The sequence below is a fragment of the Entelurus aequoreus genome, linkage group LG04 (assembly GCF_033978785.1).
Source record: "Entelurus aequoreus isolate RoL-2023_Sb linkage group LG04, RoL_Eaeq_v1.1, whole genome shotgun sequence".
NCBI lineage: Eukaryota > Metazoa > Chordata > Actinopteri > Syngnathiformes > Syngnathidae > Entelurus > Entelurus aequoreus.
Window position 1 is genome coordinate 46867991 of NC_084734.1, and position 21777 is coordinate 46889767.

At 42.0% G+C, this 21777-nt stretch overlaps 1 protein-coding gene across 2 annotated transcripts in view; it reads right to left on the reverse strand.

Moving 5' to 3' along the window:
- The window catches only part of LOC133648689 (MAM domain-containing glycosylphosphatidylinositol anchor protein 2-like), a 562410-nt gene that overhangs the window by 124565 nt on the left and 416068 nt on the right, over positions 1-21777 (reverse strand). For both annotated transcript variants that reach the window (XM_062045021.1, XM_062045020.1), the window contains exon 11: positions 1340-1488. In XM_062045021.1, the coding sequence (XP_061901005.1) occupies positions 1340-1488 (149 nt within the window). The remainder of the gene's footprint in view (positions 1-1339; positions 1489-21777) is intronic.

Below are 21777 nucleotides of genomic sequence, written 5' to 3' on the forward strand. Positions count from 1 at the left end.
CTACGGTGCATTGAGTACACATCCTTTTAGTTTGTCGCTGTCAAATAGAATGTGTCATCAACATGCATTATCTTGATATGATGATAGTATTAAAAGCTCTATAGTCGGCCAAATTTACATCATTCACCTCGACAGAGGGACAAATGTGACTGTTAAAACATCAATAAAGTTACTTTTGACCTACAATTGGGAAAACAAATGTGAAGTTCAAAAGAAACAACAAATAATCTTTGAGAGAAAGCAAATACGCTATCTGTGTGCTCTCGACATATTGAGGGAAGAAGGGGGAATAAATGAATTTGCCCCAAACATAAAATCTGGGCTAAACTAAATGGACTAGTGATGTTCTTGCTTTTTTGAACAAATGAGTGCAGAAAAACATTTAAATGTTAATGAGCTTTCCAAAATCAGTGCATTCTAGCGCAAATGCAGACACATGATGCAGACAGCTGTGAGCAGAAGTGGCTTAAAATATGAAATAAAAAGACTTCTCTCTCGATCAACGGACAAGCATCTTGTTTTACAAAAGTTGACCGTGTGAAATAAACTTGGAATATCGACGGTAAGCAACATCTGCAATGTTTTTAACATGGAAACTTGCGTTGTTTTTTTCTAAACTGGCTTCTCGATGTCAGCTCACACTCAAGCCAACCTGCAAATCTATTGTATTAATGCAGCTGCTAGCATAGAGCTTAACATACAAAGCCATGGTCCCGCCTGCTTTGTTTGCTAAAAAAAAATAAAATAAAAGGACTTAGCATTGAGGGAGAAGGAAGCCACCAAAAGTCGGGTTTGGCAAATATAGGGAATGTAACGGGGCCATCCGTCAGCCGGTTTGTCAAATTGTGTGAGCCGCGGTTAGCATTCTTCTCGGCGGGGTCTCTTCCTCTTTCTGCTATGACTGAGCTTCTGACGGAGAACAGAGTCAGGAATGATTCATAAAATACAACAAAAAATCCACAGGACTTATACTTGACTGCTCCTGACAGCTTCTTAGTGATTCTGGGCCGCCCGTAGAGGCGCACTCCAGCCCCCGAATACAACGAGACGGTGGATTGAGGTGTAAAAATTTGGTGGCGTCAAAGCGAATACAAGCGAGCTCAAGCGTGCCATCTTTGGGTGGAAGAACGGTTTTCCCCTGTGGCAGCATCATCAAAAAACAACAACCGTGCGCACAGCCTGCCTGGAAGAAGCAGACCAATAACTAGGATCCAAGATTATAGGATTATTTCAAGGTTTGGAAAGCCCCTGAAGCAATAAAAAATATGCTTGCTTGAAGGTTTCTAAGGGACCACGTGTATGAAAGCAAGGAACAGAAAAGAGAAGTTACAAGTCCTACCTGTCTGATGCCGAGCCTGTAGGCCACGATGCGGTCCACGGCGTTGGGGTTCATCTGGGTCCACTGGAGCTTGAAGTCGTAGACTCTGGGCCGGTTCTGCATAACGGGGCTGTAGGTGTCATAGTAGAACTCGGGGGCGTAGGCCTTTCCTGTACATGACAAGACACATTGATTCAATACTTTGTACTATTCTTTGATTATTTACTTGAACGACCACAACAAACAAAGTCATGTAAAGAGGGAGGAGCTGTATTTAGCGACAGAAGTGGGATCGTGCATCTTTTCCTATGATGTAACACAGTGAGATATGGATTTTAATTGTTATCCATAGCACTTGTCCTCATTATGGTTAGGAGTGAACTGGAGCCTATCCCAGCGGGCTTTGAGAAGCAGAGTAACAGCCTGGACTGGTCACCTGCCAATCACAACACATATTTCATTGGTGATTGAAAACCTCAATACAACAAAAATATATCTAATTCATGTTATGAACCCTATCCATTAGGCATCCATTGCACCGGTCACCCAAGGGGGTCCCCACATCTGCGGTCCCTTCCAAGGTTTCTCTTTGTGCCCATTGGGTTGAGTTTTTTCTTGCCCTGATGTGGGATCAGAACCAAGGATGTCGTTGTGGTTTGTGCAGCCCTTTGAGGCATTTGTGATTAAGGGATATGCAAATAAACTTTGATTGATTGAATTTCATAAATGTTTTTCCATGGTGAAAAATGTGGCTCTGAAGAGGTAGATGAACCATATTTGGCAACAGAAGTGGGATAACAGAGTAGAAGCAAGCGATATTCATTTACTCATCATTCATTCACTCCACATTCCCACATTTTAGACTCTGTAGCCTATCATGCATATTTTTGGAATGTGAGAGAAGTAATTGGAGAAAACACAAGCAAGCATGAGGAGAACATCGAAACTCCACACAAATGTTCCAACATACATAAAAACCCTCGATAAAACACAAATTTATCTAACAATCTATAATTTCTTTGACCTGCTCAGTGACCTTGTGGTTAGAGTGTCCACCCTGAGATCAGTAGGTTGTGAGTTCAAACCCCGGCCGAGTCATACCAAATACTATAAAAATGGGACTCATTACCTCCTTGCTTGGCACTCAGCATCAAGGGATGGAATTGGGGGTTAAATCACCAAAATGATTACCGAGCGCGGCCACCGCTGCTGCTCACTGCTCCCCTCACCTCTCAGGAGGTGGAACAACGGGATGGGTCAAATGCAAAAGATAATTTCACCACACCTAGTGTGTGTGTGACTATCAGTGGTACTTTAACTTTAACTTGTCTTTCCATGGCAACAAAAAAACATACTTGGTGACGTGGGATCATGCATTCCTTTCTGATATAATACCGGACATCGTACATAATAAGTGAGGAACAGGAAGTGGAACTGCCTCGCCTGTCGGTGCAGCATGTTCAAATGTTAAAATATTAAACTGAATAATTATGTAATAAGCAACATTTTAAATGAAGATGACCACATTTTGCATTGATCAGGCAATATTGTTATAATTATGTTTTTTGGCTGCAGTTAACAATGTGCGTCATCAAAGTGCTGCTTGTTAGCTCGCTGCAGGACCTACATAATTGCAACTGGAACAGGGATGAGAGAATTGTGTGAATGCAGACTTGTAAATGTTTCATTTGTAAACATTTTTCAATTGTGTGGAATTAACATGACAAAGATGTACAGTTGCTCTTATCTCCTCCACGTTGTGTTTGTTCCATTCGTATCAAGTCTATATTATTATACTCTTCGCTATTGTCATGACCCAGTTCCCCCTCAAGGATCATTAAAGATTTATTTCACAGCGTGTATCATCCAACACACTTTACTCTCGTGGCACGGAATCAAAGCACACATCACATTGCGCAACATCAATGCGTCCAACATCCAAAGTGTCCAAATCCTTTCCACTCCTCAGCGAAGATGGATCCGGAACCCCGCTCAGATTCTCTTGCTTTCAAACCGAAACTTTGTCTTGTTGGAATTTGTAAGGATTGATAATTGCTGCGTGGACACAAATAGAAACTGCGGGAAGTCTGCCAGTTTGCATATGATCCAGCACAATGACACACAATAAAGTTACATTTGTTAGCCTTAGATCCAAAAATGGTCCATAATATAAAATCATTTTTCAACTCGTTTCTGCAACTTAACAGATATAATTTGTTAAATTTTTTGACAGATATTTGTAAGGCCTTTTTTTTTTTGCCTATAACCCCCTTGATTATTATTTAATTAAAAAAACGCAGTGTGCAATATTTTATCCCAAATTAAATGCAAAGGGGAATCTGTAGAATATTGTTATGGCATTATGAATGTATATGCAGTGTTTCCCATAAACTGCCGAGATACCTGTGGCGGTGGGGGCGTGGTTATGGGCGTGGTCATCGTGACATCATCGAGTAATTTGCATAATTTACTACAATGATTTGATTTTCTCTAAAAAGGCTCAAAAAATGTATACTTACTAATTAATAATAACAGTTTTGTTTTAAACGTCCATCCATCCATCCAATTTACAATATAATTACAACACTTTATGTACATATTTATATACAGATTTGAACAATAAGTTATTCACTGAAATATATTTATTAAGTGTGGTTCTTACAAAAAATATATCTTATAAAATATAAAAGCTAAATTGTCTCAAAGCTCTGCCCCTTTAATTAGTGCATACTAAATAATTTAACTTTAGTCTACTACTACAACCATATTATTTACCAGCAACATAAAGTGAAACAGAGGCAGAGGTGTCCTGCCACAGTCAGTAACAAATAAACAGAAAACAGTAGTGGTGGTAGATAGACACAGAGCTTCATCAAACATCTGATCCACTGAACAAAGAGCTCCAAAAATCTTGAACTTTAGACTGCCATCAGTTTTACTCCCTACACTTAACCATGTGTTTCCTACTGTTCCTACTGCCTGCAGACTTTGCACCCTTTGTTATATACACATGTTGTGTTTCTAATATAAATACATTTAATAAAGTCAAATACAAATAAGGCAACAAGAGAAGTATCCTACACTTCTCTTTTGTAAAGTAAATCTGAACAGCCGATATGGGCATCTACATCAACTATATGATTTGCCTGAGAAGCTGGAGAGGACAAAAAAAAAAAGGGAGCTCTTACCTCCCTGCTTGTCACTCAGTATCAAGGGTTGTAAGTGGGGGATTATTTTTTTTTAATTATTTTTTTTTTATTTTTTATTTTTATTTGTGGCGGACATAATTCTTTCGTGGCGGGCCGCCACAAATAAATGAATGTGTGGGAAACCCTGATATGTACCTCTAGCAATTTCTACATATACAGATCACACTTTATATGGTAAAGTTACATCTCCATTACACACGTATACATGGATCTTAGCCTTTAAACAAGTTAAATTCATAGTTGGCCAAATTGTCATTTAATGTAAGGTAAGGTAGTCCTTTACTAATCACAAAAGAAATTGCAAAATTGCAAGGTAGTCTTTACCGTGAGCTGGTACAGTTTCCCCCAAAAATTCAGACACACCATGATTCTGCAAGCTTTTTGGGGGGATTTTTGTGTCCGAAAAAGATTTTGGGGCAGATTTTTCACAAGGTTGCAGCTAAATTTGCAATGTTTTGAGGCGTATTATTGTCAAAAACATTGCATCAGCTTGCAAATTTTTCAAAAGTGTTATTAATGTTTGAAGTTATCTTTGTAACCTTAACCTCCAAAAGCACATAATTTCAACAAATCTAACACACTCTTACCCTACATGTAAACAATAGTGGAGCAACGCCATGGCAAGATTAATGCTGCCACACCTTCAAAATAAGTTTGTTATACAAAAAGCTCGGTTTTCATCGCAAAATTCCACAGTATTCTGGACATCTGTGCTGGTGAATCTTTTGCAATTTGTTTAATGAACAATGAAGACTGCAAAGAAGAAAGCTTTAGGTGGGATCGGTGTATTAGCGGCTGGGTACAGCAACACAACCAGGAGGACTTTGACTTGGATAGCAGAGGCGCTATCCGATGCTAGCCGCCGACCGCATCTATGATCGGGTGAAGTCCTTCGTCGCTCCGTCGATCGCTGGAACGCAGGTGAGCACGGGTGTTGATGAGCAGATGAGGGCTGGCTGGCGTAGGTGGATAGCTAATGTTTTTAGCATAGCTCTGTGAGGTCCCGTTGCTAAGTTAGCTTCAATGGCGTCATTAGCATCAGCATTGTTAAGCTTCACCAGGCTGGAAAGCATTAACCGTGTAGTTACATGTCCATGGTTTAATAGTATTGTTGATTTTCTGTCTATCCTTCCAGTCAGGGGTTTATTTCTTTTGTTTCTATCTGCAGTTAAGCCCAATGCTATCACGTTAGCTCCGTAGCTAAAGTGCTTCGCCGATGTATTGTCGTGGAGATAAAAGTCACTGTGAATGTCCATTTCGCGTTCTCGACTCTCATTTTCAAGAGGATATAGTATCCGAGGTGGTTTAAAATACAAATCCATGATCCACAATAGAAAAAGGAGAGTGTGGAATCCAATGAGCCAGCTTGTACATAAGTTACGGTCAGAGCGAAAAAAGATGCGTCCTGCACTGCACTCTAGTCCTTCACTCTCACGTTCCTCATCCACAAATCTTTCATCCTGGCTCAAATTAATGGGGTAATTGTCGCTTTCTCGGTCCGAATCGCTCTCGCTGCTGGTGTAAACAATAGGGAAATGTGAGGAGCCTTTCAACCTGTGACGTCACGCTACTTCCGGTACAGGCAAGGCTTTTTTTATCAGCGACCAAAAGTTGCAAACTTTATCGTCGATGTTCTCTACTAAATTCTTTCAGCAAAAATATGGCAATATCGCGAAATGATCAAGTATGACACATAGAATGGATCTGCTATCCCCGTTTAAATAAAAAAAAATCATTTCAGTAGGCCTTTAACAAAACACATAGTTATGTTTTTCAAATCTAATTCAAAGGACTGCTTACATATCTGAGTAGACTTTTCAGGGAAGGCTAAAGAGTGTGATCTCACGATCCCACGATAGTTGGAGCACCGGTTTTCCTTCTTAAAGAGAGAAACCACCACCCCGGTCTGCCAATCCAGAGGCACCGCCCCTTGTCCACGCAATTTTGCAGAGTCTTGTCAACCAAGACAGCCCCACAGCAGCCCGCGACTTAAAGAACTCTGGGCAGGTCCCATCCACCCCCAGGGCCCTGCCACTGAGGAGCTTTATGACTACATTGGCAACCTCAGCCCCAGAAATAGGAGCGTCTAACACGGATTCCTCAGGAACTGGTTCCTCATAGAAAGACATATAGGTGGGATGTAAGAGGTCTTCGAAGTATTCCCTCCACCGATCCACAACATCCAGTCAGCACCACACCATCCCCACCATACACGTTGTTGACAGCGCACTGCTTCCCCCTTCTGACGCGGATGATAGTTAAGTTAAGTCAGTGGTTCTCAAACTTTTTTTGTCATCCCCCACTTTGGACAAGGGGGAGTTTTCAAGCCCCACCTGCCCCCATCGCCCCAACAGAACGCTGATGCTAAGCTTAACATTTTCAAATTTATTGAACATCAAGTAACATCAAGTTGTATACATTCAAACTCAATAACATAAAATAACATCAAGTTCAATAATAAATAAAATAACTGTGCAGCTGTGGTATAACTTGCATCAAGTTCAATAATAAATCAAATAACTTGCATCAAGTTCAATAATAAATCAAATAACTTGCATCAAGTTCAATAATAAATAAAACAAAAGTGGTATAACTTGCATCAAGTTCAATAATAAATCAAATAACTTGCATGAAGTTCAATAATAAATAAAACAAAAGTGTTATAACTTGCATCAAGTTCAATAATAAATCAAAAGTGTTATAACTTGCATCAAGTTCAATAATAAATCAAAAAACTTGTTATAACTTGCATCAAGTTCAATAATAAATCAAATAAAAGTGTTATAACTTGCTTCAAGTTCAATAATAAATCAAATAACTTGCATCAAGTTCAATAATAAATAAAATAAAAGTGGCACTTTGCAATCTTTGCAAAAAAAAAAGGAGGAGCTATGCATTTTGGCAAGACAGTGCAAGTGAACAGGGGCGCCGCTAGGGATTTTGGGCCCCATGAAAAGAATCTTTACAGGGCCCCCAACACAGCGGCAACATTTTTTGATGCTATTTTACATACAATTATGCATTTTAATGGTATTCTGAATACAATGGAATTAATTTTGAGTCATTTATTTGCTGCACCACTGATTCTTGAGACTGTAGTAAAATGTATTATATTTTGTATTATATTATTATTATTATTATTTCAACACACACAGCTGCTCACCTCCTTCCTCATGTGGGGGAACTGGGGCTGATTCAGGGGCAGGGGGACTTGGGGGCTGACAGACAGCTGCTGCTGCTGCTGCTGCTGCTGCTGGTGCACTTGACTCTGTTCAGAATGAGGCATCATTTTGACAGAGGGGAGATCAACTATTATTGAATAAGAACAGCTTGATAAATGTTTGACTGGATTGATTATTTAACTAATATAGCAGTCAAATGTAAAAATCCAGAGTTTTCTTGAGCTAACATGGTGAGAAAAGTGAGCTAGCTTATTACCACAGACAGGGACAAAGTTAATATGCATAACTTTCCACCCCAACTAACAAACCCACCTTTTTTTGGGAAATATTGGGTGACATATTGTCGACCCTTCAACTCCTTCTCCTCTCTTATTTTATTTTCCTTTCTTTTTCGGCTGCCTGATTTTTGAGGCATACTGCTGTCTCCTCCGCTTTGCCCGCTGTGGCGCTGTCTGTCTGTGACAAATAGCCGGTGCTCTACCTGCTGCGGATCCAGTCGGACTGAACCATTTTACGTAAATAGAGGGGGGGAAGGGAGGGCCCTGCATGTGTTGATGCTTCCAAAACAAATACAGGTATTGTTACCAGGACATGGAAAATAAAACATGTGTGATTATATGTTAGTTAATAACTTAGTGTCATTATTTTTTCTGTATTATAATTTCATCATCATTAGGGGCCTCTCTGGGCCCCCCTCCATCATGGGCCCCTAGAATCCGTCTCATTTACCCCCCCCCCACCCCCCTTTTCAGCGCCCCTGCAAGTGAACATGAGTTTTACAGTACTCCAGCATTAGCTGCAATGAGCCTGTTTTGCACTGCACAGCTTTTCAAATCGGGGTTGCAGGCTTGACACTGCCACTGTTAAAACCTCATTGAGTTTGGGCCTGAGCTGCCTTGACGTGAGTGCTTCCCGGTGAATGACACACAGTGTGTCCAATGCGCATTTGGCGCAACCCTCTTTATTAGAGCCTGCAGCCCGTTTCTTTACCTGCCATGGTCTGTGCGCCATCAGAGCAAAAGCCCACGCAGTTTTCCCATTTAAGGTTGTGTTCTTTGAGGAAACTGTCCATTATCTCGAACAGCTCATCAGCAGTGGCTCTATTTTTTATGTATTTGCAAAACAGCAAATCCTCGCACAGTGATTCGCCATTCACAAAGCTTCCGCTTAGCCCCGCACCCATTAGTTACTGTTGCTATGTCTGTTAAACTTTCGCTCCTACCTAGAAATGTAAAGCCTACAGGAAAAATAAGTAATTTACATTTATTTATATAGCGGATTCTACAGACAGAATCACAAAGTGATTTACAGTGTGTATAGAAAATGAAAGCATAGTAAAAAAAAAAAATCTAAGAATATAATTTTAAAAAAAAAAAAAGTAAAGTGAAATTTCCTCCCGTTCCTCGCACCCCACCTGTCATGTCTCTATTCCCCACCAGTGGGGCGCGCCCCACACTTTGAGAAACACTGAGTTAAGTTAAAGTTAGAGTACCAATGATTGTCACACACACACTAGGTGTGGTGAAAGTTGTCCTTTGCATTTGACCCATCCCCCTTGTTCACCCCCTGGGAGGTGAGGGGAGCAGGGGGAAGCAGCGGTGGCCGCGCCCGGGAATAATTTTTGGTGATTTAACCCCCAATTCCAACCCTTGATGCTGAGTGCCAAGCAGGGAGGTAATGGGTCCCATTTTTTATAGTCTTTGGTATGACTTGGCCGGGGTTTGAACTCACAACATACCGTTCTCAGAGCGGACACTCTAACCACTAGGCCACTGAGTAGGTTGTGAGGTTTTGCTTCTGCGACCGCCAAAGCAGCACACCACTTGGCCTGTTGTTACATATCCGTTGCTTCCGGAGTCCCACGAGCCAAAAGGACCCGATAGGACTCCTTCAGCTTGAAGGCATCCCTCACTGCTGGTGTCCACCAGCGGATTCTGTGAGTACGGCCACGATAGGCACCAACCACCTCGCAGACACAGTTCCAATCGACTGCTTCTATTGTGGAGGCACAGAACATGATGTCCAGTGCCTCTCTTGTGACATGTTCAAAGTTCTTCCGGAAGTGGGAATCGAAACTCTTGACAGGAGACTATGCTAGACGTTCCCAGCAGACCCACAGTCCAGCCCCTCCTCACAGGAATGGTTTCAGAGCCCTTGCTGTGCATCGAAGTGTGTCTGACTAGATCCAGCCGGAACTTCTTCGCGCTCCAGCTCAGGCTCCTTCCCCCGCAGCCAGTTGACGTTCTATGTACCAGGAGCCAAGGACCCTTTTTTCAGCTTCTGCCCAGCTCAAATTGCACCCGACTTCTATGCCCCCTCCTATGAGTGGTGCGCCCGTTGGAGGGCGGACCCATGTTACCACTGCGGGTAGTGTCCGGCCGGGCCCGATGGAGACAGGCCCGGCCACCAGGTGCTCACCATCGAGCCCCACCTCTAGGCCTGACTCCAGAGGGAGGCCCCGGTGACCCGTGTCTGGGCAAAGGAAATGTAGGTCTTTTTTTTCAGGTCTCAGCTGCTTTTTGTCTGGTCCCTCACCTAGGACCTGTTTGTCTTTGGAAACCCTACCAGGGGGCAAAGAAGCCCCAAGACAACACGGCTCCTAGGATCATTGGGACACTCAAACTGCTAATTGCGCGGTGTAGCTGCAGTTAAAAAGTGCTTGTGCGATTTATGTTCCAACACATTGAACCAGTACTTCTCATTTATTTTCTGTTACGTGTCCCCTTAGGAAGAATACAAATTGAATATGAAAAATAAAATATTGATTAAAACAATCCGTATTTAAACTATGAACATTTTTTGACTGAAACATTTGAAAATGAAAAACAAAATTCAAATAAACTCAATAAATAATTATTTCAATTGAATGAGCAAAATTAACTCAGTAGTCAAATATAATCATTTTAACCTACAAAACAAAAAAGAATGAAACAAATTGTGCAAGTCAGGATTAATGGCGACAATAAGCACATTTTGTTGTGCACAGCTTTTCGAAGTGAGGTTTAAAGCATTATACTGATGAAGCCTGTAACTCCCCTGGCATCGAACTACCACACTTCCGCACCAGTATTTGAGAAAAAACTATGTTAGACAGTTGTCATGCGTGTTTGAGGTTACATTGTAACAAAAAAAGAGATCAGCATTGCAATCTGAAGAGGTGGTTAAAATAAAGAAGAGTAAGTGTTAAGTTGTTGATGAGTGTGTTTACTACATTATCGATTAGTAACTGTACCATGTTTGCAATATTATTACATATACTTTAAAATTGTGCACGTAATTCTTACTATACTTACTGTCATCAAGTTCTGATTAAATCAACGACTTGCAGTTCAGTAAAACATTAAAAAACAACGTTGTTGTATGACATTCAAACCAAATTGCAAATACCAAATTGCATTTGTATCCAAATATTGGGGTATTTTCCTAAGCAAAAGGGGTTAGTGCATTTGCCTCACAATACGAAGGTCCTGAGTAGTCGTGACTTCAATCCCGGGCTCGGGATCTTTCTGTGTGGAGTTTGCATGTCCTCCCCGTGACTGCGTGGGTTCCCTCCGGGTACTCCGGCTTCCTCCCACCTCCAAAGACATGCACCTGGGGATAGGTTGATTGGCAACACTAAATTGGCCCTAGTGTGTGAATGTGAGTGTGAATGTTGTCTGTCTATCTGTGTTGGCCCTGCGATGAGGTGGCGACTTGTCCAGGGTGTACCCCGCCTTCCGCCCGATTGTAGCTGAGATAGGCTCCAGCACCCCCCGCGACCCCGAAGGGAATAAGCGGTAGAAAATGGATGGATGGATGGAAAATTACTTAATGCAAGCAAACAAAACTTGTGATTAATAATGATGATAATGATTAATCACAGTTCAAAAGCGTGATTAATTTGACTAGTAAAAATAATTAGTTATTTAATCACTTGACAGCCTAATATATATGTGCATATATGAAAAAAATAAAAATTATATATATATATATATTATATATATATATATATATATATATATATATATATATATATATATATATATATATATATATATATACATATATATATATATATATATATATATATATATATATATATATATATATATATACATATATATATATATATATATATATATATATATATATATATATATATATATATATATATATATATATATATACACATATATATACATATATATATATATATACATATATATATATATATATATATATATATATATATATATATATATATATATATATATATATATATATATATATATATATATATATATATACATATATATTGATTGATTGATTGAGACTTTTATTAGTAGGTTGCACAGTGAAGTACATATTCCGTACAATTGACCACTAAATGGTAACACCCGAATAAGTTTTTCAACTTGTTTAAGTCGGGGTCCACTTAAATTGATTCATGATACAGATATATACTATCATGTATACTATCATCATAATACAGTCATCACACAAGATAATCACATTGAATTATTTACATTATTTACAATCAGGGGTGTGGAGGGAGGGGGGGGGGGATATGGACATCAAGTAGTGGACATAGAGAGAGAGAGAGAGATCAGAAGGCATATATATATATGTATACATATATATATATATATATATATATATATATATATACATATATATATATATATATATATATATATATATATATATATATATATATATATATATATATATATATATATATATATATATATATATATATATATATATATATATATAATATATATATTTTGAAAAAAACCCAACACTTTTTAGTCTTTTTAATTTAAATCAAGAGTGACTCCAGACTTCTTTGAGCTTCATAGAAATAAACATGGACACTCAGGTCAAATTTGATTCACGTCAAGTTTGATCCACAACTCGACACTTCACAACTCTTTCATTAGCAATTCATCTTGAATTCAAATGCATTTAAACATAAATATAGCAATGCCAAATAGCCTCACCTCTGTTATTATGTTGAGGCACATTAGCTAACCCACTTAGCCCCCCTTGAAACAGATAACCTGGGTGGGAGACATCAAACATAAAAGTACACACGGCTTAACTGATCTTCTTCAAATCCTGTTTATAAGAGCAGAACCAAAGCAATGACTCAGAGGAGCTCAGTGGAAGCCTTCAGGCCACACGTTGACCTTATTTGCAGACTTCCTACGTAGTATACTATATATTATTTTCAAGGGTTTTTGAGGTCTTCCTATATAGCAAGGGTCCAACTACAGCCAGGAAGTAAATTATGAGTCTGCAGGCCGCCAGGCACACTAACAAAATTGAACTCAGACGTGCTAATTACTCATGGAGGTGAGAACAACATCAGCGGCGTTGAACTTGTGAAGAGTTGCAACGACTGAGCGTTAAAATGCTTAATAGTTGCTAAAGCTGCAGGTCAGATTGACTTTGTCGCCAGTAAATTTGACGACAGACGGTTCCCAAAGAGGATCAAAGCCAAGCAGCTCTCAAGTGACTCAACTTGCTATAGAAAATAGTAAAGATGGAAGAAATCAGAACACAGCATTTCTCTTTTTTAAATTTTAAAGAATAGTCCATGTAATTTATAAAAAAATACGGTATACGATGATCAAATGAAGTCATAAGAGTAGTTGCAATTTTTTTTTTTTACAAAAACAAATAGTGCAGGCATTGTTGTTTTAGAACAAAGTTGTGAAATGACAAACATTTTGTTATTTAAAAAAATTATTTCTATACGCATGAAGTTGGCATATTACAATGAAGATGTCATTTCACGATAAGATGATTGAAAGATGGTAAAAGTGAAGTAAAAGTGTAAGTTTAAGAGAAGTAAATCTTAATTTTGCTAGAAAAAAGATGCCTTTAAATGATGGTTTTCATAAGCTATTAGCCGTAAATGATCAAAAAACGAAATATCTTGAGTTGCATATATGTTTATATATATATATATATATATATACATATATGTATGTATATATATACATATCCATCCATCCATCCATCTTCTTCCGCTTATCCGAGGTCGGGTCGCGGGGGAAGCAGCTTAAGCAGGGAAGCCCAGACTTCCCTCTCCTCAGCCACTTCGTCCAGCTCCTCCCGGGGGATCCCCAGGCGTTACCAGGCCAGCCGGGAGACATAGTCTTCCCAACGTGTCCTGGGTCTTCCCCGTGGCCTCCTACCGGTCGGACGTGCCCTAAACACCTCCCTAGGGAGGCGTTCGGGTGGCATCCTGACCAGATGCCCGAACCATCTCATCTGGCTCCTCTCGATGTGGAGGAGCAGCGGCTTTACTTTGAGCTCCCCCCGGATGACAGAGCTTCTCACCCTATCTCTAAGGGAGAGCCCCGCCACCCGGCGGAGGAAACTCATTTCGGCCGCTTGTACCCGTGATCTTGTCCTTTCGGTCATAACCACACATTAAGAGTGTTACTAAAACGGCCTTCTTTCATCTCCGTAATATCGCTAAAATTCGTTCCATTTTGTGCACAAGCGATGCTGAGATCATTATCCATGCGTTCGTTACATCTCGTCTCGATTACTGTAACGTTTTATTTTCGGGCCTCCCTATGTCTAGCATTAAAAGATTACAGATGGTACAAAATGCGGCTGCTAGACTTTTGACAAAAACAAGAAAGTTTGATCATATTACGCCTATACTGGCCCACCTGCACTGGCTTCCTGTGCACCTAAGATGCGACTTTAAGGTTTTACTACTTACATATAAAATACTACACGGTCAAGCTCCTGCCTATCTTGCCGATTGTATTGTACCATATGTCCCGGCAAGAAATCTGCGTTCAAAGAACTCCGGCTTATTAGTGATTCCCAGAGCCCAAAAAAAGTCTGCGGGCTATAGAGCGTTTTCTATTCGGGCTCCAATACTATGGAATGCCCTCCCGGTAAAAGTTAGAGATGCTACCTCAGTAGAAGCATTTAAGTCTCATCTTAAAACTCATTTGTATACTCTAGCCTTTAAATAGACTCCCTTTTTAGACCAGTTGATCTGCCATTTCTTTTCTTTTCTTTTCTACTCTGCTCCCAACCCGGGGTGGACCGCTAGCCTGTTCATCGGATGGGGACATCTCTACGCTGCTGACCCGTCTCCGCTCGGGATGGTTCCTGCTGGCCCCACCATGGACTGGACTTTCGCTGATGTGTTGGACTTTCACAATAATATGTCAGACCCACTCGACATCCATTGCTTTCGGTCTCCCCTAGAGGGGGGGGGTTACCCACATATAAATAAATGATAAATGGGTTGTACTTGTATAGCGCTTTTCTACCTTCAAGGTACTCAAAGCGCTTTGACAGTATTTCCACATTTACCCATTCACACACACATTCACACACTGATGGCGGGAGCTGCCATGCAAGGCGCTACCAGCAGCCATCAGAGGCAAAGGGTGAAGTGTCTTGCCCAAGGACACAACGGATGTGACTAGGAAGGTAGAAGGTGGGAATTGAACCCCAGTAACCAGCAACACTCCGATTGCTGGCACAGCCACTCTACCAACTTCACCATGCCGTCCTCTCCAAGGTTTCTCATAGTCCTTCACATTGACGTCCCACTGGGGTGAGTTTTCCTTGCCCGTATGTGGGCTCTGTACCGAGGATGTCGTTGTGGCTTGTCCAGCCCTTTCAAGGTTCAAGGTTCAAGGTTCAACTTTATTGTCCCCGCGGGGAAATTTGTCTTGGGCACAGTGCATCATTGCTTTCTTAACATACACAAAAACAACAGAACAAAAACACAAGCGCAGACACAACTACAACCAGACAACCAACATTTAAACATCAGAACATGGAGCTTGATAGACATAGATGGCACTTTGAGACACTTGTGATTTAGGGCTATATAAATAAACATTGATTGATTGATTGATTGATTGAACCCAAAGCTCATGACCATAGGTGAGGATGGGAATGTAGATCCACCGGTAAATTGAGAGCTTTGCCTTCCGGCTCAGCTCCTTCTTCACCACAACGGATCGATACAGCGTCCGCATTACTGAAGACGCCGCACCGATCCGCCTGTCGATCTCACGATCCACTCCTCCCTCACTCGTGAACAAGACTCCGAGGTACTTGAACTCCTCCACTTGGGGCAGGGTCTCCTCCGCAACCCAGAGATGGCACTCCACCCTTTTCCGGGCGAGAACCATGGATCCGGACTTGGAGGTGCTGATTCTCATCCCAGTCGCTTCACACTCAGCTGCGAACCGATCCAGCGAGAGCTGAAGATCCTGGCCAGATGAAGCCATCAGGACCACATCATCTGCAAAAAGCAGAGACCTAATCCTGCAGCCACCAAACCAGATCCCCTCAACGCCTTGACTGCGCCTAGAAATTCTGTCCATAAAAGTTATGAACAGAATCGGTGACAAAGGGCAGCCTTGGCGGTGTCCAACCCTCACTGGAAACGTGTCCGACTTACTGCTGGCAATGCGGACCAAACTCTGGCACTGATCATACAGGGAGCGGACCGCCACAATCAGACAGTCCGATACCCCATACTCTCTGAGCACTCCCCACAGGACTTCCAGAGGGACACGGTCAAATGCCTTCTCCAAGTCCACAAAACACATGTAGACTGGTTGGGCAAACTCCCATGCACCCTCAAGGACCCTGCCGAGAGTATAGAGCTGGTCCACAGTTCCACGACCAGGACGAAAACCACACTGTTCCTCCTAAATCCGAGGTTCGACTATCCGGCGTAGCCTCCTCTCCAGCACACCTGAATAGACCTTACCGGGAAGGCTGAGGAGTGTGATCCCACGATAGTTAGAACACACCCTCCGGTTCCCCTTCTTAAAGAGAGGAACCACCACCCCGGTCTGCCAATCCAGAGGTACCGCCCCCGATGTCCCCACGATGCTGCAGAGTCTTGTCAACCAAGACAGCCCCACAGCATCCAGAGCCTTAAGGAACTCCGGGCGGATCTCATCCACCCCCGGGGCCTTGCCACCGAGGAGCTTTTTAACTACTTCAGCAACCTCAGCCCCAGAAATAGGAGAGCCCACCACAGATTCCCCAGGCACTGCTTCCTCATAGGAAGACGTGTTGGTGGGATTGAGGAGGTCTTCGAAGTATTCCCTCCACCGATCCACTACATCCGCAGTCGAGGTTAGCAGAACACCATCCTCACCATACACGGTGTTGATAGTGCACTGCTTCCCCTTCCTGAGGCGGCGGATGGTGGTCCAGAATCGCTTCGAAGCCGTCCGCAAGTCGTTTTCCATGGCTTCCCCGAACCCCTCCCATGTCCGAGTTTTTGCCTCCGCGACTGCCGAAGCCGCACACCGCTTGGCCTGTCGGTACCTGTCCGCTGCCTCAGGAGTCCTATGAGCCAAAACAACCCGATAGGACTCCTTCTTCAGCTTGACGGCATCCCTCACCGCCGGTGTCCACCAACGGATTCTAGGATTACCGCCACGACAGGCACCAACTACCTTGCGGCCACAGCTCCAATCAGCCGCCTCGACAATAGAGGCGCGGAACATGGTCCATTCGGACTCAATGTCCAGCACCTCCCTCGTGACATGTTCAAAGTTCTTCTGGAGGTGGGAATTGAAACTCTCTCTGACAGGAGACTCTGCCAGACGTTCCCAGCAAACCCTCACAATGCGTTTGGGCCTGCCAGGTCTGTCCGGCATCCTCCCCCACCATCGCAGCCAACTCACCACCAGGTGGTGATCGGTAGAAAGCTCCGCCCCTCTCTTCACCCGAGTGTCCAAAACATGAGGCCGCAAATCTGACGACACAACTACAAAGTCGATCATGGAACTGCGGCCTAGGGTGTCCTGGTGCCAAGTGCACATATGGACACCCTTTTGCTTGAACATGGTGTTCGTTATGGACAATCTGTGATGGGCACAAAAGTCCAATAACAAAACACCGCTCGGGTTCAGATCCGGGCAGCCATTCTTCCCAATCACGCCTCTCCAGGTTTCACTGTCGCTGCCAACATGAGCGTTGAAGTCCCCCAGTAGAACGAGGGAATCACCCGGGGGAGCACTCTCAAGTACTCCCTCGAGTGAATCCAAAAATGGTGGGTACTCTGAGCTGCGGTTTGGCGCGTAAGCGCAAACCACAGTCAGGACCCGTTCCCCCACCCGAAGGCGGAGGGAAGCTACCCTCTCGTCCACCGGGTTGAACTCCAACATGCAGGCTCTGAGCCGGGGGGCAACAAGAATTGCCACCCCAGCCCGTCGCCTCTCACTGCCGGCAACGCCAGAGTAGAAGAGAGTCCAGCCCCTCTCGAGAGAACTGGTTCCAGAGCCCTTGCTGTGCGTCGAAGTGAGTCCGACTATGTCTAGTCGGAACTTCTCCACCTCGCGCACTAGCTCAGGCTCCTTCCCCCCCAGCGAGGTGACGTTCCACGTCCCAAGAGCTAGCTTCTGTAGCCGAGGATCGGACCGCCAAGTGCCCTGCCTTCGGCTGCCGCCCAGCTCACATCGCACCCGACCTCTATGACCCCTGCTATGGGTGGTGAGCCAATTGGAGGGGGAACCCACGTTGCTTCTTCGGGCTGTGCCCGGTTGGGCCCCATGGGGACAGGCCCGGCCACCAGGCGCTCGCCATCGTGCCCCACCTCCGGGCCTGGCTCCAGAGGGGGGCCCCGGTGACCAGCGTCCGGGCGAGGGAAATCTGGGTCCATAGTTGTTATTTTTCATTGAGGTCTTCGAGCTGCTCTTTGTCTGATCCCTCACCTAGGACCAGTTTGCCTTGGGAGACCCTACCAGGGGGCATAAAGCCCCCGGACAACATAGCTCCTAGGATCATTGGGACACGCAAACTCCTCTACCACGGTAAGGTGGCAGCTCAGAGAGGAGTCCTATCATTATATTATACACATTTATATTATATATACTTTGCTCATATACTTTGATATAGAATTACAGTAAATCATATATACTCATTATATTAACAGGGCATAGTGAACAGTCAAAATTAAAAATGTTGGTGTCGTAGTTGAACTAAAATAATCATTATTAATACATCTTCTTATATATTTCATCTCTGTGTTTAATTTTCTGACAGGATAATGAAGCAGTAGCAGCAGACTCAAAGTTACATTCCAACAAGCTGAAGACATCAGCTTCACCAGATGCTTGTAAATCTTATCAAAGCTGCCCCCATTGATCCTGCTGACTGGTCACAAAATTTGAGTGATACACTAAGAACTGAATTACTAAGTTAAGTTGTTACTTTATTCTCAGGGAAATTGTTTAAATGGTTTATATTTTTGTATTGCATTTGTCTTTTAATGTCAAATAAATAATTACTAACTGTGTAATGCTGCATATAGACTTTTCTCTGGGGATGGGGGGTAAACTTTTTTGGAGAAACCGAGGGAAGGGGGAGTTCACTTTTGCCTGGGGCGTCAGTTGGCTGATTCCACATTTATTAGATGCAAAACTTGTTTCATGCTATATTTCCCCGCACAAAGATGTTTGATGAAATCAAAAACAAAGAATATTCATCTTTGCTTCATATTTACAGCCCTGCATCTCGTTTAATGGCAACAATAAAACGTGCAACCATATAAGCACAATATTATGGAGTATTAATTTCACGAGCTAACCGGTAAAATGCACCAGAATAAAAGCCTCATTATAATTATTATTGCCTTTTTTTAAACCAAAATAAGTGGTAGAAAATGAATGGATGGATGGATGGACTTTCATTAAGATAAAAGAGCAGTACATTTTGCTGGTCAATAATCAATATGTTAAGTCTGATTTGTCAAATGATTTGATTTCTTCTATTTTTACACCTCCAAGTGAAGCTCCAGTTTCCATGCTCCATCTCGAATGCGAATGTTGGCCATATGCATACACTAGGGGGCGGCTGTGGTTATTTCAACTGGCTTAGCTATGTGGCAATGTAAGAAGAAGAAGAGAATGATACATGCAAATAAGCTACCGCTAGTAGTTTTCAAGGTCTTGATCTAACAGGTAACTACATACAAAAACAAAATCACTATTTTGGTGAACTGCTTTGACTATTTACTATATAGACTAACTTTAACTTGTATGTTGTTAGTGTGTAAAAGTCCCCCACACCAACCAGCGTATTCTTCTTCGTCTGTAAATGAGTGTATTAATTCATCCATCAAATTTGTAAAGCTTGTACCTGGAGCCTATCACAGCTGAATCTTTAAAAAGCCAAACTAAGCCCAATGAAGGTGTTTCCAGACTATTTTGAGAAAAAATATTTGGAAAAAATCTAACTAGTTTAGTAGATGGAAACGTAATGAGAGGCAGATAAGACATTCCTCTCGTAGCTAATATAGAAATCAAACATTTCACTACTCTTTTTGTCAACACAACAACATCAATCAAGTCATTCATCCACCAAAAGATGGAAGTCTTATCAAGTCTGAAAGGGCTCATGTTATGCAAAACCCACTTTTCATACCTGTTGCCACCTGTTTTTTGTGTATTTGGGATTCCCATAAGTCCAGAAAATGTTAATCCAAACCATGAAGATGTGGCTCAAAGATTGATACATGCTATATTGCCTTTATTGAAACAAAGTGTAAGAAATTAGAGAGGATTGTGACGTAGTTTGCTATTGTGACGTCTCCGCATACCTTTATACATGGTAGAGGTTTTCCAGGAGACCTCTATGTGAGACCGCCAGTTTTATTTTCCCTATCGGCAGTTGTGGTCAAAACAAAAATATGTCCACACTGTGACCCGATGACTGGAAATGCTCTGTTATTGTTTGTATTAATCAAAATTAAGTGCCTGCTTAACTTTTGTGCTTCGTGACACTGTACCAACTGGGACTATCGGACACAGGGCCCAGAGAGAATTATAGCCGGACATGAAGCACAGAGTCTGCAAGAAACCCACATTAGTCCAAGGGAAATATACACAAGTCTTTACCCAAAACTACATGTAATCTTGGAGAAAGTTCCTACAATTTATGGCAATGGTGGATACAATGAAACAGTAAATCAATCAACAGAGGATTGACAAATGTAATAATATGTTAGCATGTAGCATAAGCTTGACCCGACTACATGTACAGAGCTGCCAAGCCTCACTTTGAGTGTGAGAGTCACGCAATGTAACCCTTTCTTACGCCACATTTGAAATTGATCACGTTTGTATTTCATTACATTCCCTATTCTATATTTCTCTTTTTCATATTAACAATCAACTTGTTTCCTTGCGATATGTCATGTCGCAGTTCAAGTAACTGATTGATTGACCAAAATAACCAATCCAGACCAATCCATACATTTTTGTGCCTAAATCCAGCCAACCATGGAAGGCACTATCCAATTAAGCAACCTAAGGTGGGTCTTGGCGTATCTATCTTTCACAGACACTTCAGCGCAGTGTTGTCTACTTGGTGACTTTCTCGCTGAATCTAGTACCTTTCCTACTCTTCTTAGTGACTTTCTTTCTCAAAACCAACAAGGTACAAATCTAGCCACTTTCCGGGAATGTTTAGGAGACATGAAAGCGTGTATCACTCTAATGTCCTCAACACTGTGCTGCTGTGAGCCTTTCCTCGCAGCCGGTGGCCTGTCTACTGAAGGTCTGCTCTTAGAAAGCTTGTACCGAAAACAGGTTGTATCGCATTTTAAAGTGCAACGACAATAAAGTTCCATTCTATTTCAGTCAAAGCACAGAGGAGACAGAGACCCACTCTGTGCAAAGCTGCCGCTGTTTTTGCCTTGGATTACAGCAGGGGTCACCAACCTTTTTGAAACCAAGAGCTACTTCTTGGGTACTGATTAATGCGAAGGGCTACCAGTTTGATACACACTTAAATAAATTGCCAGAAATAGCCAATTTTCTCAATTTACCTTCAACTCTATGTTATTATTAATAATGAATGATATTTATCTTTGTGGAAACACTGATCATCTTAATGATTTTTCACAATAAATATATATAGAAACAGATAAATATCAATATGCAACACTTTATTTTTATATTTTCTCTAAGTGCACATTTTTCAAATTGAACATTTTCAAATGATCACTTCTAAGACAGTCTTGTGAAATAACAATATCCCATTTTAACTAGCTTGCCACTAACATTTT